This window comes from Rhinolophus sinicus, linkage group LG07, assembly GCF_036562045.2.
Source record: "Rhinolophus sinicus isolate RSC01 linkage group LG07, ASM3656204v1, whole genome shotgun sequence".
NCBI classification, from domain to species: Eukaryota; Metazoa; Chordata; class Mammalia; order Chiroptera; family Rhinolophidae; genus Rhinolophus; species Rhinolophus sinicus.
In genome coordinates this window covers 105,693,270-105,708,405 of record NC_133757.1, presented here as the reverse complement: position 1 = coordinate 105,708,405, position 15,136 = coordinate 105,693,270, and the positions used below count along the sequence as shown (strand labels likewise).

The 15,136-nt window shown below is 41.3% G+C and overlaps 1 protein-coding gene across 7 annotated transcripts in view; it reads left to right on the top strand.

Moving 5' to 3' along the window:
* The window catches only part of FHIP1A (FHF complex subunit HOOK interacting protein 1A), a 199,639-nt gene that overhangs the window by 152,080 nt on the left and 32,423 nt on the right, over window positions 1-15,136 (top strand). For all 7 annotated transcript variants that reach the window (XM_074338445.1, XM_019722794.2, XM_074338440.1 and 4 more), the window contains one exon: window positions 13,704-13,871. In XM_074338445.1, coding sequence (XP_074194546.1) covers window positions 13,704-13,871 — 168 coding nt within the window. The remainder of the gene's footprint in view (window positions 1-13,703; window positions 13,872-15,136) is intronic.

Genomic DNA, 15,136 nt, shown 5'->3' with positions numbered 1-15,136 from the left:
GAGAATAGGGTTTACACCCGTAGGCAAGACTTTCCCACACTGAACCCCAGAATTAGACACACTCACCCAGACCTCCTACAGAATCTGTGGCTGGAGGAGCAGAGAAGAATGGTACTTCCGGCTGGCAGACTGGCTTCCGGAAAACAAGAGAGAGGAAGGGAAAGGCTCATGGAAATGACCACTTATTCCTCCACCCTGGGGGAAGAGTTCTTGAGGGCGGCAGAGAGGGGCCTGAAGAGCTCTGCTGGGAGATTCTGCACGTGGGAGGAAACATTACAACTGGAGACTTCATTTTTCTCTCTCAGGGCTACAAAAATCCAACCTTTTTAAATTCTAGCAAATTTGGAAGTAGTAATTCATATTGAAAAAATCAATAGGGAGTGACTTAAATGTCAGTCCCAATGAGATCCATCCTGCCTATTAGCCTTCCCTCCCCCATGATTCTCCAATGCAAATCTGAAGTCAGAGCAGTGTCCTCACTGTCCTCTGTGCTCAGTACCGTGTTCAGCTGGATTATTCTTTCCACTTCCTGCTTGTCTGTCCAAAACGTACTCATCTGTTACATCCCCATAGTGGGCTAGAGCCTTGCACTTATGCACACCCCGATTCTTCTCATGTCTGTTACTGAGCTTTCACTCGGGACCACACAGTTGACTACTATTGTGTATACTCGGCTGGTAGTGTATTGTCCGCATGAGAAGCATTCATTACGCAGTAGGTTAAATAAATGTATGAAAAGAAAGTGCTAGCACCCTGATCACTACATTAGAATAGAGTTCTGTGTTAGTTATGCTGGGAGATAAAATTCCCAAGGCAAAGAGCTGCAACGAGCTCTTGTATCCCTTGTGTCGTGCTGCTGACATGCAGTCAAAGGCTCAGAGTTTTGGAACTGAGAGCGTAGATTATTTAGCCCAACACCATCATTTTACAGCTGAGAACACGAAGACTCATGGTGTGAAAAGAAATACTCAGAGTCTATGAGCTTCATATGTGTGAGAAGAATAGAGGATATAAAATAGATCATTTTTCAATTCTTTAATAGTAGCTTATCCACCGCAGGTGCACGAGGCAGCTTTGTATTTGCGTTAGGAAGTGCAGTAAGTGCTCCCCAGTGCTTTTCTATTAGCTTGTAAAGCCTCACTTCATTCTGTTCTCACCAAAATCTGTGGCGGAAGGCGCTTTGCACAGAAACATGTACCCAATCTCATTGTGAACCTTCTTCACTGACATGTCACGTCCTGTGGTAGATTACATGGCAGGTCAGGGACACCAGGCTTGTTTCACAGCTGTAACACTTGAGACACCAAAAGATTACTTGACTTGTCCAAGGTCACCAGATACTAAGGATTAGAACACAAATATTTTACAGTCCATTTTCTTCTAACTCATGATTCCTTTTCATCCTTAAATTATTACCTGTACACTCTGAGAATTCCAGCTTAGAAAGGAAGCACATGTGTGATTCCCTTATCAGCCAAGAGAAAGAAGAGTTAACATAAGTACTTAACCCTCCAGGGTAGAGTTAGGGACCAAGTCTGGAGGAACGACAGCCTGGCTGTGATGCGAGCTGAGAGGGGTGCTGCCCTGTGCTGGTGCGGAACAGAAAGCAGGGGCTGACCCAGGAGGAGACGGGTCAGGTCACCGATGGCTCAGCTCCTCCTACGTCCCCGGCAGGTTTTCCAGGCACAGATTCAGTATTTGTTTTAGGTTGTAGAGACCCTAAGACGTCAGTGATCATATTTCACTATTGTGTAAAAATGTCAAACAAAAGAAGCACAGTGTTTTGGTTATTTCTACCACTGTTTCTTTCCATTAAATTTTAATTTTTTTAGGTTTTTAATTAAAAATTAAACTTTAATATTGGCTCTTACTTGTTTATTAGTTAACAGAAAAGTTAACAGATAAGTAAATATATATATGTGTGTATATATATATATATATATATATATATATATATATATACATATATATATGTATATATATAGCACATAGGTCATGGTTTAAAAAGTTTTGAAAATTACTGTTCTCACGCTTTGGCGGATTATTTGGAAAATGGGTTATGAGATTAGTTTTGACATGACATTTCTGCTTTACCGTGGACTACAAATGGTCATTGGTCTTCTCTTGATATGAAACATTCATTTATTAATTCAATTCACTCAACAAATAAATTTTGACCATCCACTATATGTCAGGCACTGTTCTATATACTGAGATCTCTGTAGCAATTTACTCACAAAGCACATCTTATCTTCAGAGAAAACACTATCAGTTTGCATAAGGGTTAGCTGTAGGTAACAGAACACCCCTTAATGTAACAGAAAATCCCTGTTATGTAAAACTCCTTTTAATGATTCTTTCCCATTCTATACCCCAGTTCTACTTACGCTCCATTGGCCGGGATATATAGAGCCACACCTGGCTGCAAAGGAAGAAGGGAAATGTAGTGTCTTTGTTTGTTTGTTTTGCTTTTAGCTATAAAGGTAGAGTTTATTCCCAATGAAGAAAGGGAGAATGAATATTGAAGAGACAATTAGTAGTGCCTACCACAGATTCAAAGTTTCCTCCATGTTAACAAAATTCTGTTTCTGTTGGTGGGAAGCTAGAAGTTTCTGTTACTATAATTATTAGAAAAGCACAAGCTGGACACGTACAGGGTGGTACAGGTTGTCCATTGCATAGGGATGCCCAGCTGAGAGGGCAAATAGGAGAGATGAAGTCCCATTCTGCTTGCCAGACTGTGTGCCCTTGCACAGGGCTGAATCCACCCACAGGGAGGGGCACCTTTATCTAACTGGCAGAAGGCACCTTCTGCTCTGGCCTGGCTGTGAGCCTCAGCAGCTACTCGGCCCAGGAAAACCCTTTTCCTAATTTGCAGAAATGCCCTGTACAGGCTTGTTTTGGTTCAGAGGCTGGGTCCCAGGTAGCTTAGGCATTTGACCGCAGGCATACCTGGTTCTGCCCCTCCCGCTAGCACAGACCTTCTCACCTAGCTTTACTACTTTAAAAATTACCTAAGCTAGGAGACAAAACTGTATTCATTGTCCTCTATCTCTCTCTCCCTCTCTCCCTCTCCCTCCCCCCGCCCCTCCCCTCCCCTCCCCCTCCTTCTCACCCCCTCCCCCTCCCCCTCTCCTGCTCCCCCTTCTCCCCCTCCTTTCTCCCTCCCTTCCCATTAAACCAGCCTCAGGTACTAGAAGCCACCTCATCTCTGACCTCTTCGCTGGACTTCATATCACCTCTCCCCCATTGTAGGAGAGGAAAATTTGGGTTATAAATTAAGCTTACACTGACTTTTGATTTGAGATGGAAAATTAGATCTTTCTTTTTAATTTTAAGAAGTGCAGGAGGGAGATAATGCTGTACCAAAGGATTTGCTTCTTAAGCATCCAACTTATGAACAGATAGGAAGGGTCCCAACCCTCCCTACACAGACAAATACAAAAACTAAACTCACACAAACCCCACCTTATCTAAGGCAGCCAGCTGGTGTTCTTCTTGGAAACACATGTGGAGAGGGGAGGGAGAATCTCGAACGTAGGTGGGAATCTTCTGTTCTTTCCCTGCACTCTCCTAAGAGAACATTAAAATTTTATCAGCAACAAATGCCCTGCATTTAAAAAGATTTTTTTTTTAAGTAGTCGTAAGAAAACCGAAAAACAAGGAAAACAGAAACGAAGTTAATAGTCAGCTTGTTTTACCTTCTCGCTATAATTTTCTCTTTCCCCACATGGACTTTTTTAAGCCCACTCTCCCCCTGATTTTTATGCCTGACTTGCCTTTCAGGTGAGAGACAGAAAAAATAACTCTGACAGGAGGCTCCTCTATTTGCCTTACCCTGTGATTATCCAGTGCTGGGTGACGAGCGGGTTGGGATAACAGAAAAATGCCCAGAAAGACTAGAATTATTGTATCTGTTGGGGGCAGACACCTGTGTGTTTTCTCAATCTTTTATTGTGTTGAGGTATTTCTGGCTCTTGTGGAAAATAAGCCAGGAGTGAAATCTGTCTTTTATCATTAGAACTTGCCTTTGTTATAGTTTTGGTGTCTAGGAACATTGTTCTGTGTATAAAATTCCACCCCCAAGTGATACATTTAACCCAGCAGGCAGATTGAATTGGGGGCGAAGGTGGCAGGCATGAGATGCTACCTTCTTATAATTGTCCTCAGATACTTCATCGTAGCGAAGTGGCTGGTTCAGACTCTGACCCATAAATCATTTCTCCTCTACTGCTGGGTGAAGGTCAGTCTCATCAGACTTCAATAGTACTGTCTTATTAATCAAGAAGAGAAATTAGAGGGAAGCGTGAGGAAGCATTTCTTTTTTCCCCCAACGGATCACTTTACTCGGTTGCCTTAATTCAAGAGCATGGCATGAGTTAAGCTCTGTATTTTCAATGAAATGTTATTCACTATAAAAGAAAAATTTCCTCTGCAGTTCGCATACTGTCAAATTAATCTAACTACCTTGCTAATGAAGGCATCCCCAACGTGAGCTGTGAAAACCGAGTGTTTTTATTAGTCACAGGGCTGCTGATTTCCTTCTTGACACATTTATTGATTACCCTTTGAGTACCTGCCGGGGTACCAGGTGCTTGGAGAATTCACACTGTAGGTCAGACAGAGTCATTTCGGCAATAAGTTTGCAAACTTAAAGGATGGATAAATGCATTAAGGAAACTGAGAAAGGGAATGGACTTAGCCTAGAAAAGAGGGAGTTGAGGGGTGTAATGAGAATTCCAGAAGAGGAAAGAATGTTGAGTTTTAGGGGACAGCATTTCTCCATCACCACTTCTTAATGTGAGGGCAAGTTAAGTTACAGAAGGCAGACTCTTCCTTTACGGTGGGGAATGTTTTCTGATTGGCCAGGCCTACTGGACTGCATTGCCCAAGGAAGCTGTGTCACTCTGGGTTCAGAAGAGGCTTTGCGGGTATTTGTGTGCTGGCTGCCCAGCAGCAGACCTCCTTCCGTTCTAAGCCTGCTTCTTCAGCCTTCTGGTGATTTTCAGTTTATCCCAGTGTCCTTGCCATAAATATATTTTCTGCCTAGCTCAAGTCAGTTCTCATAAGATTGGGTGGATTTGAGCTGAAACAACATATTGTGAATAACCCTTAATTACACAGTAGGAGCTCAAAAACTGATCAAGGGTAGTCTTGTTGTTTTTATGGTTCTTCACATTGCAACTAAGAAGTTGGAATCACAAAGGAAGACTCTTTTTGGAACAATTAGGAAACAGGAAAGGGATGGATCAAGTGAACTTTGGCATTATCTAGAAATCTTGGCTTCTGCACTAAAGTACCCCAGCATTTCCCTGTTAACTGTGACCTCAGAGCCATAGTGGGAAATACTTTCCTTATGTGATATTTGGAGTATTTCAGTAGCTACACTCGATTGGGTGAGGTTCAAATATAATGGATTATTATTGAATTTCACCCTGATAAATTGTATTATAATGAAGTAATAGGGTACAAATTATATATACTTAGGGAATACACACATAGTTTGCCACATGGGAAGGGAGGTTTTGGAATAGCCATTTGTTGACTCCTCCAGGAAGAGGCGTATGAGAGGCAGCAGGAAAGAATATTGACATTACGAGGTCAGTGACACTTCAACTTGGCCAACCGCAGCTGGAGCCCACCGGACACAGATAGGGTCATTATTGGTGGTAGTGGCAGCTTTATTTCTGCTCTCAAACATTATTGGTCAGCTGGTCCTGTGGGATTTAAACTAGCTAACACTGACAATTACAGACAAAAAGATGTTTTAGAGAGTTCCAGTATCCTCCCTCTAACTAGCCTGTCCTAGGACACACTTACTTTTGGGGGCTGTCCTCGTTCTTCTCTTGTGGCTACCTCAGCATTTCCTGATTCTGCAAAATACCTAGGAGAGAATAGGGGGGATGGGTGAAAATGGAAGAGGTAGGTCTTTTTCTATAAGACTCCCCACATGCACCCCCACATATGCAGACAGACACATTTGTTCTTTTATCACCAGACATGCCCCCGCCACACACACACGCACACATACACTTTCGGATCCTTTCTTGCCCCACTTTGGCTTATTTTAAGGTGGATGTCCCAAATCAGAAAATCCTAGCTATCTTTTACTGAGTCTATGTGTTGAGATTTATGCATTAACTCTAATCCTCTCAATTCTTTTTAAGAGAGTAAATTATTTCCATTTTTCAGAGGAGGAAACCGGCTCAGAGAAATTAAATAACACAGTCAAGGTCACACATATTAGGATTCGAACTTGGGTCTGTGTAGGTCCCAAACCTGTGCTCATTTTCTGCTCATTGCTGGCAACTGTTCTCTGCAAGGCTGACATTACTCCATAGCTCCTTGTCTGGACCTCACATAGGTTCAGGTCTGAGTTAGAATGTCCCAAGGCTTTTGGCCCCTGCGTACACTAGCAAGACACTCAGAACTGTGTCCGTTCATCTTTTTATCTCAGTGCCTAGTGTGGAGCATTTCATGTACTTAGTGTGCGTTGCGTAGGGCCGTTGCTGATGTGTTCCCATTCCCAGGGAGCGCAGGGAGTTGGAACCCCAAACGGGGCAGCCTCCATGATAGTTGATAGTATTCGTGGCAGCGTTATCTACACACTGAAAACAAAGTGGGAAATGTTAAAAACAAACAAACCCCAAATAACAGAGGTGTACTTGGGGAGGGGTAGCCACTAAGGACAGTCTGTATTCACACCCCAGTGCATTGAGAGGAGCCTTCAGGGAAGCAGTGCTCAGCAAGGAAGCCTCAGGGCCTTGAAAGTGCCATCATTATCCAGACAATTCAAGTGGCACTGCCACCCATAATGTCCCCCGTGCCTGGCTGCCACTGTACCCCGCAGAAGCCAACTCTGCCTTCCGTTGGGTAGACGGTGAGGTCTTTCACCCTTCAGCGTCTGGGTGAACCCTGAAAAGTCATTTGTTCACTCCTTCCCCTTTTCCTCAGAAAGTACAAGTTAATGATGTATCATTAGTTAATTTATATTTAATTGATTTAGTTATTATATTTAATATATTACAGATACATGAAGAAATGCTGGGGAAGAAGGGCAGACTGGCTTTATTTTTAACATCTTTTCCATAAAATATGTTGCTGAAGTCATTGTAGCCATTATATTAATTTCCTCCTTCCTCACGTATTTTAAGAATGAATAGCTGCACTCACCGACTCTGGATGTCTCCTCCGCGTGCCTCCCTAGCCTGCCTCTGACCTTGGTGTCAGTGAAGTGTGTGGCCTAGAGGTCAAGGAGCAGACGGGAGGCTCGAGGGGGCCGGGAGGGAACGAGCCGGAATCATCAACTGCAGACTCTTTTCAGACTTGGAATAATTCCGTGCTTTCTGCCCAGAATTTTTGGCTGAAACAGTGGGGCTGCTCACCGAGAACCAGGGTATCTGGCTTCCCTTCTGTGCTTGAATGTTCTTTGCTCTGTGTCCTTGAAGGGAAGGAGGTGGCCGTGAAGAGCCCATCCAGCTGCCGCCCTTGGCTGAACTTGGGTGGACATGCTTTCTGCCTGTCTGTTAGCTTGTGTCTCTTGAGCAACAGTGAGCAGGGTCTTAGCCTGTGTTCCCTGTAAGGATCCCTTCGTGCCTGTGTCATGTGACCCAGCCTCCTCATTCCTGTTCTCACTGCTGCTTTCAGTGGGCAGGGTTCTCCTGGGGCTCACTGTTCCCCAAGTCTCCACTTGAAACCGCTGCGACTGAGGACTCACAAATGACCCAGGTGAACTGTTGGTTTGTTGGTTTTCTCTTCTGTATGAAAGGAGACGCCACGCAAGTGTGGCCCCTACCTTGGAGAGGGCACAACAATCCCCGAACCCCAATGCCTGCCTCCTGCCTGAACGTTGGTTCCAATGTGACTGGATCACACAAAAAACAGTTCGCAGGTGGGAAATTTATTTTTCAGGACACACATAAACCTGCCAGTACAGGGAGGACTCCGGTGCTAATTTAGATGCAAATGGAATTTCCCAAGTAGAGCCGATTACAGAAAGGTCGGAGTGTCTGTGTGCTCAGTTTCACGCCCACGCTCCACGCTGTGTTACTGTGTGGCTGCCGGTGTGGGCCGGGCGGCTGGGCTTGTCCTGGCTTCATTTCTGAGAGGGTTTATGGAAGTGGAACGTGACTCAGGCTGTCAGCTTCTCCCTGCCCACCCACCACTTTTTAAAAGAAAGCAAACTCTTTATTTTGTCCATTTCTCAAAGCTTGAAATTAAAAAAAAAAAAAAAAAAGAACTGTTGGAGCTCTTAGGCTAAGACAAAAAGGAGTAGATTTACTGTGAATTCAGTCGCCAGCCTGTTCAGAGAACTGCTCTCAATTATGCATGTGCTTCTTCCAGACCAGACCACGCTGAGTCATAGCCTGGAGGATAGGGAACTGGTGACGAGAACTGGTGGCTGAGAGGGTGGCAGAAAGGATTAAATTGGTTTGGTTATGGCAGTGCTACTTTAGTGTTTTCCAGATGTTTCTGACTGTAGTGCACAGCCAGAAATGTATTTGATACATTTTTGTGTGTGTTACTGAATATATAACAAAGCACATATATAATGTATTACATATATTTTGAATAAAATGTGTATACAGAAGTTTCCCAACACAGTGCTTACTCTTACTACGTGCAGTATACTCTTAATATTTCCTATTAGAATCTGGTCTAAACCATTAGTGAACCAATCAATTGATTTTCACTACCCACTTTTGGGTCTCAAACTATAATTTGACAAACACCAGTTTAAGGGATTGGTGAAGAGTGCTTGGCATGAAGGAGGACTCAGGTAAGATAGTGGAGGGTGGAAAGGTGGGCAAAGAAAGAGATTTATTTCAAAGGATAGACTAAACTGGACTTGACAGCAGTAAAATTAAGTACCTGAGTCAGGACTCCATTCTAGAACTTGGGCTGAAACATAAGCACATAAGAGTGCCTAAGCTATTGTAAATGCTGCAAGGAACATAGGGTTGCATTTGTAGTTTCAAATTAGTGTTTTCATTTCCTTTGGATAAGCACCCGGAAGTGGAATTGCTGGGTTGTATAAGTGGTTCTATTTTCAGTTTTTTGAGGAACCTCCATACTGTTTTCCATAGTGACTGCACCAATTTATATTCCCAACAGTGCACAAGGGCTCCCTTTCCTCCACATCCTCTCTAACGGTCATTATTTCTTGTCTTTTTTATAATAGGCATTCTAACAGGTGTGAGGTGATATCGCAATGTGTTTTTTTGACTTGCATTTCTCTGATAATTTATAATGTTTGACATCTTTTCATGTGCTGATTGGCCAAATGTATGTCTGTTTTGGAAAAATGTCCATTTAGATGCCCTGCCCATTTAAAAAAATGTTTTCTTTGCTATTGTGTTGTCTGAGTTCTTTAATATGTTTTGGATATTAACTCCTTATCAGATATGTGATTTGCAAATATTTTCTCCCATTTCATAGGTTGCCTTTTCATATTGTTAATGGTTTCCTTTGCTGTGCAGAAACTTTTAATTTGATGTAGTTCCACTTGTTTATATTTGCATTTGTTTTTTAGAGTCAGAGCCATTTGCGTTTAGAGTCAGATCCAAAAATCAATTCCAAGACCTATGGCGAGTAGCTTACTGCCTATGTTTTCTAGGAATTTTATGGTTTCAGGCTTTGCATTCAAGTCTTGAATCTATTTTGAGTTAATTTTTGTATATAGTGTAAGATAGGTCTAGTTTCATTCTTTCGCATGTAGCTGTTCAGTTTTCCCAACACTATTAATTGAAGAGACTGTCCATTTGCCATTATATATTCTTGGCTCCTTTGTCATAAATTAATTGACCATATATGTGTGGGTTTATTTCTGGGCTCTCTATTTTGTTCCATTGATCTATGTGTCTGTTTTTTATGTCTTTACCATGCTGTGTGATTACTATAGCTTTGTAGTATAGTTTGAAATCAAGGAATGTGATATGTTCAACTTTGTTCTTCTTTCTCAAGATTACTTTAGCTGTTTGCTGTCTTTTGTGGTTCCATACAATTTTAGAATTATTATAGTTCTGTGAAGAATGCCACTGGAATTTTGATAGGGATTACATTGAATCTGTAAATTGCTTTGGGGGATATGGACACTATTTACAGTAGCCAAAATATGGAAATAATGTAAGTGCCCATTGATAGATGAATGGATAAATTGCAAATCTTGCCATTTACAACAACATGAATGGACCTTGAGGGTATTATGTGAAGTGAAATAAGTCAGTCAAAGACAACTACTGTATGGTTTCACTTATATATGGAATCTGAAAAAACAAAACAAATGAACAAACAAAGCAAATAACAAAACTCATAGACACAGAGAGCAGATTGGTGGTTATCAGAGGGGAAGGGGGTTGGGGGTTGGGTGAAATGGGTGAGGGGGATTAATTGCATGGTGATGGATGGTAACTGGACTTAGTGTGGTGATCACTTTGTAGTGTATACAAAGATCAAATTATGTTTTATACCTGAAACTAATATAGTGTATACCAATTTTACCTCAACTAGGAAAAAAAAAAAGAGTGCCTAAGTAGATATATTGTTTAACGTTCACAATTGCAGTTACCTTGTCAAGGATAATTATTTGTTGGTAGGAATGAGTGTTTCTTAGGTTACTGTAGTCATTCTGGTCTACCTCTAGTAAGAAATAACATTCCTAAGTTTTAGTATCCTTAACCTTTTTTATTGTGTATTGTATGGTGGTAAGGTAGAAGCTCATTTACTATTTCCACTACGATTTCTATGTAAATCTATAGCTACGTGTAATCCTTTATAGAACAAGGCAAATAAATATTGACAGTCATGTATAAGGCAAAGGTCTTGCTTATAACAAAACTGACTGTCTTTGTAACTGGACCATGAAGAGGAGGCTGCTTTCTTATATAGCTAATATTCCCTCTTTGGGGCATTTCTGGGAATTATCTTCAGCACAGCAGACCTGCTTTCCAAGCGATCACACTTAGGCTCTGGTCTCATCCTCGTTAAGCAGGTTGCCTCTTTGGGGGATTAGAGGAAGATTCTGAAAAGTAAGATAATGGGGCAGGAGAAGATTTTCTGGGATAAAAGGCTTCTAAGGGCTCTTACAATATGGAGGAGGAAAGAGATGGAAAGAGAAAGGAATCCAATTTTCCTGGTTTCGGGGTTAGTTGATGGTGAATGCGACCTTGATTTATAAACAGTGTGCAAGTTGATGCTTAATAGAATTGGGTTTTTAATATTTATACCATGTTTTGTAAATGCTGCCCCTCCAAAGGCTTTCTTAAATCCTCTTAGCTTATAAATGACAGCTTTGATTTCTTTAAAGAAAAAGAAAATCTTTCATTTATCTAGCCTAAGAGTAGTAAACAATAGATGCTTACTGTCCTCCTTTCATGTCAGCCCCCAAAGACTGAGACTTATATTCTAAAGAGTTTATTGCTGTGCTTTTGAGCTTATTAAGGTCATGTGTAATTTAAGGAGGGGGCAAGCTGAAGCTGCATTATTGGTGCAAAGGCAGCTCCTGGAATTCTGCACGACACATCAGCTCAGCAGTGCTCATTAGGTAAGATGAAAATACAGTCTTGCAGAAACTACAGACATGGCCCCTTTGGAATGATGAGCACTACTTTTTTTTTCCAGCGATCAAGACTCTTAGGGAATTAGACTTTTGCCTAAATGATTTTGGATTAAGTTTCTGCTGAAGGACCCTGAGATTGCAGGATTGTAGCCATGGAACGGGCGTGAGCTAGTGGAACTACCTGTTTGGTGTTGTGGATCATTTTCCCTGGAGCTGTACTTGGTGACATCAGTTATTTTGTAGGTCTTTATTAAAAATGTGCCGAATCTCTTGGACCTTCAGAGCACAAGCAGAAAACAGGGAAGAATTAAAAATCAAGCTCAACTCTGGCAAATGTAAATCACTGGGCCTTTGGGGGATGTCATTTATTCACAAAATGTTTTTTAAGTGCTGCTTATGTGCCAGACTGGTACATTGCACTGGAGTAATAAAGAGAAAGACACAGCATGAGTCCCAGGGCGGAATTAAGAGTGCCATGAGTTTGGGGACCAGAGAACACTGGAAATCACAGGGATGGAAGCAGTTTGTTTCAGAAGCTGGGACAGCCCATGAGAAGCACACTTTTCGAGGTAATTTGTTTGCCAAATGGTTGATCCACACCTGTTTCCTTTGTTATGTTTGAAGTTGGTCAGATGACACACTGGTGTGTTGAATGTTTGAGCGCTCACAGTATTGGCGCTGAGCTGACAGGGGAAGAATGTTTGCACACTGATGTGGTGCTCAGAACACCCAGCATAGTGCTGGGTGAGTTGTCAATGGATTCTGAGCGAGTGGATTGAAATGTAATGTATAGGCATGCCTTGCTCAGAATAAAGAAAACAGACAAAACTGGCTTGATAATACCTTATCCGACTCATCTATCTGGAGCAGACTTTAGAACCAAGAAATTTATAGAAGTAATTGAAACCTTTATGCACAGAGGTTCCACACAAGGCCTATCTATACTTATAGAAGGAGATTTGGAGATCTAGTTTCTATACTGATTTGTGGATCGTGAAAGCAGAAAATTACAAGGGGGAGGAGGAATGTATATAAAAGGAATGGCCCAGTAACAGTATGATAAAGTGACATTTAACTCTTTTAAAGGGAGGAATAAAGAAGATGGAAAACTAAAAAAGAGAAGATGTAATCACTCAAAAAGTATTGCCACCCATTTCATTTATCATCAAGCATATTAGACTCATGGCGGGGGGATTTCTAAGATTTGTAGGGTATAGGGTTGGGATCTGAAATTTTGAACTGCTTTCCTGGTGATTTTCATGCAGCCCCGTTTCAGTATTTCTATACTCCAGACAATAAGGAAATCGATGACCCCTGTGGACCAAGAAATGCTATATTCTGCTTTTAGGAAAACAGAAATGTATATTAGCTCTCGAAACAGCCCCAGTCACAATGTTAACAGAGTGTTCTGTTTCCTGAAAGATTGACATTTTACTGCATGAGAAATAGTAACTTGTATTTATGTATCTAGAAAAGTCGCAGTTACTTTATAAGCAGTAAACTCTTATATCACTTTATGAATAACACTTTATGTATATTATTCAGTTACAAAAATTTGACTTGCCACTTTCCAGAAACATATCTGAACATCTGTGACACTTTGTGTCTTTACCTCTCATTTGCCATTTATTACATTATTATTTGGTTTGCTGGATCATATATGGATATAACCCATCTTCCTGGTTAAAAAAACACACATTCTGATGTTTCTAGTTCTTTGTACATAGCAGGTCTCAATAAATATTTGAGTGACTCAGAATGAAACAAGTTATACTGAGCTGTCTAATTAATCCTTTACTGACCATATAAATACTTTCCATTATCTTTTTTTTTCTCCCCCTTCTGATTACACACTAGTATATTTATGGTATCTGAACTGCATTTAATGATTAGAGCTCTCTGAACACTTGACTTGCTTCTTTCTGCCTTTGCCTTTCCCTTCCTGGATTAAAGGGCGGAAGCAGCAGGCGGTGTCATGCAATGTGAGTAGGTTACGGGCTTCAGATGAAGCTCTGAACTGTGTTCTCGCGGCAGGCGTGTCCTTGCCTTGATGGGCTCACTGCGGTGAGGCCGGGGGCCGTGGTGGAGGCGTGTGGCCCAGCAGCGAGAGGATGCTCACCTGTGCTCGTTTTGTCGTTGGTCCCAGGTGACTGTGGAGGAGGTCATGACCACAACGGCATATTTGGATCTTTTTCTGCGCAGCATCTCCGAGCCAGCACTGCTTGAGATCTTCCTTCGTTTCATCCTGTTGCACCAGCACGAGAATGTCCACATTCTAGATACTCTCACGAGCCGAATCAACACCCCATTTCGGGTAAGGAGAGCCCCAGAGAAATGGAATTGGTAACTCAGAACAGATTTCAGGGGAGTTTGTTTTTGGAGTAAGATTATGAATATTCTCTTCTCTCCCCCATTACCTTTTTTATTTTGGAACTAGATAATGCATTTTGCTATTACTAGTCCTTTTGTTAGGGAGGTGGCACTTACTGCCTTTCGGAGGACATTTTTCTGTTTGTATGGGTTGGCTCTTTCTTCTGCGGGACGAGCAGAATGTGCTTCTGAGGAGGCACGATGCAGGGAACATATGGACCCACATGCAGGTAAAGCCAAGAAAGCAGAGTGTATCAAGTTCGGGTGTGAGAGAGCATATTCCTGCCCATAAGTGTTTTGAAATGGAAGTCTAGGCAGTTGTGGATTTAGGTAGTCCTTCTTTAGTTTTGGAGCTCAGATCAACTTTGAAAATCCTCATGATATTAGCAATGCCCGCCCCAAAGGCTATCTCTATTTAATTGCAATTATTGTTTTAAAAGTAAAAGAATAATAATTTAACAATGTATTGTTGAATTTGTAATGTGTACAGCAATATCACAAAAGGAGGTTAGAAGGACTAAAGCTATATAAGAGTAACAGTTCTATACTTCACTGGAGCTAATTCAGATAAATCTGTAGTAGTGTCTGATAAGTTCAGATATATATGGTAAGGCCTAGAGCAACCACTAATAACATGACTTAAAAAGTGGAAAAACGTCATTAAAGGAATAAAAATGTTATACTAGGGAAAATATTCACTTAATGCAAAAGAAGACAGTAAAAGAGGAGTAGGGGAACAGAAAAACATGAGACGTATAGAAAACAAAAAGTAAAATGTGAGACATAAATCCAGCTATATCAATAATATTAAGTGTGAATAGATTAAAACATCTAATCAACAGACAGAGATTGTCAGACTGGATAAGAAAAGAAGATCTGCAGGAGATACACTTTACATTCAAAGATACCAATGGATTGAAAATTAAATTCCTCAATCTGAACTGAACCAAATAATTGACAAGGTATATAGAACGACCTTTAGAAATAAATTAAGCTTATGAGACAATACACTTGGCTACTAGTTTATAAAGCTGCAGTGTTGGTCAAAGAGTATAAACTTCCAGTTATAAGATGAATAAATTCTGGGGATGCAAATCATGGTGACTTTAGTTAACAATACTGTATTATGTACAGTGTTGCCATAGTAACCCCTGCAAATCAATGTCGAGGGTGCTTAGCGTGGTATTTTTGTCATTTTATCATTGAGTT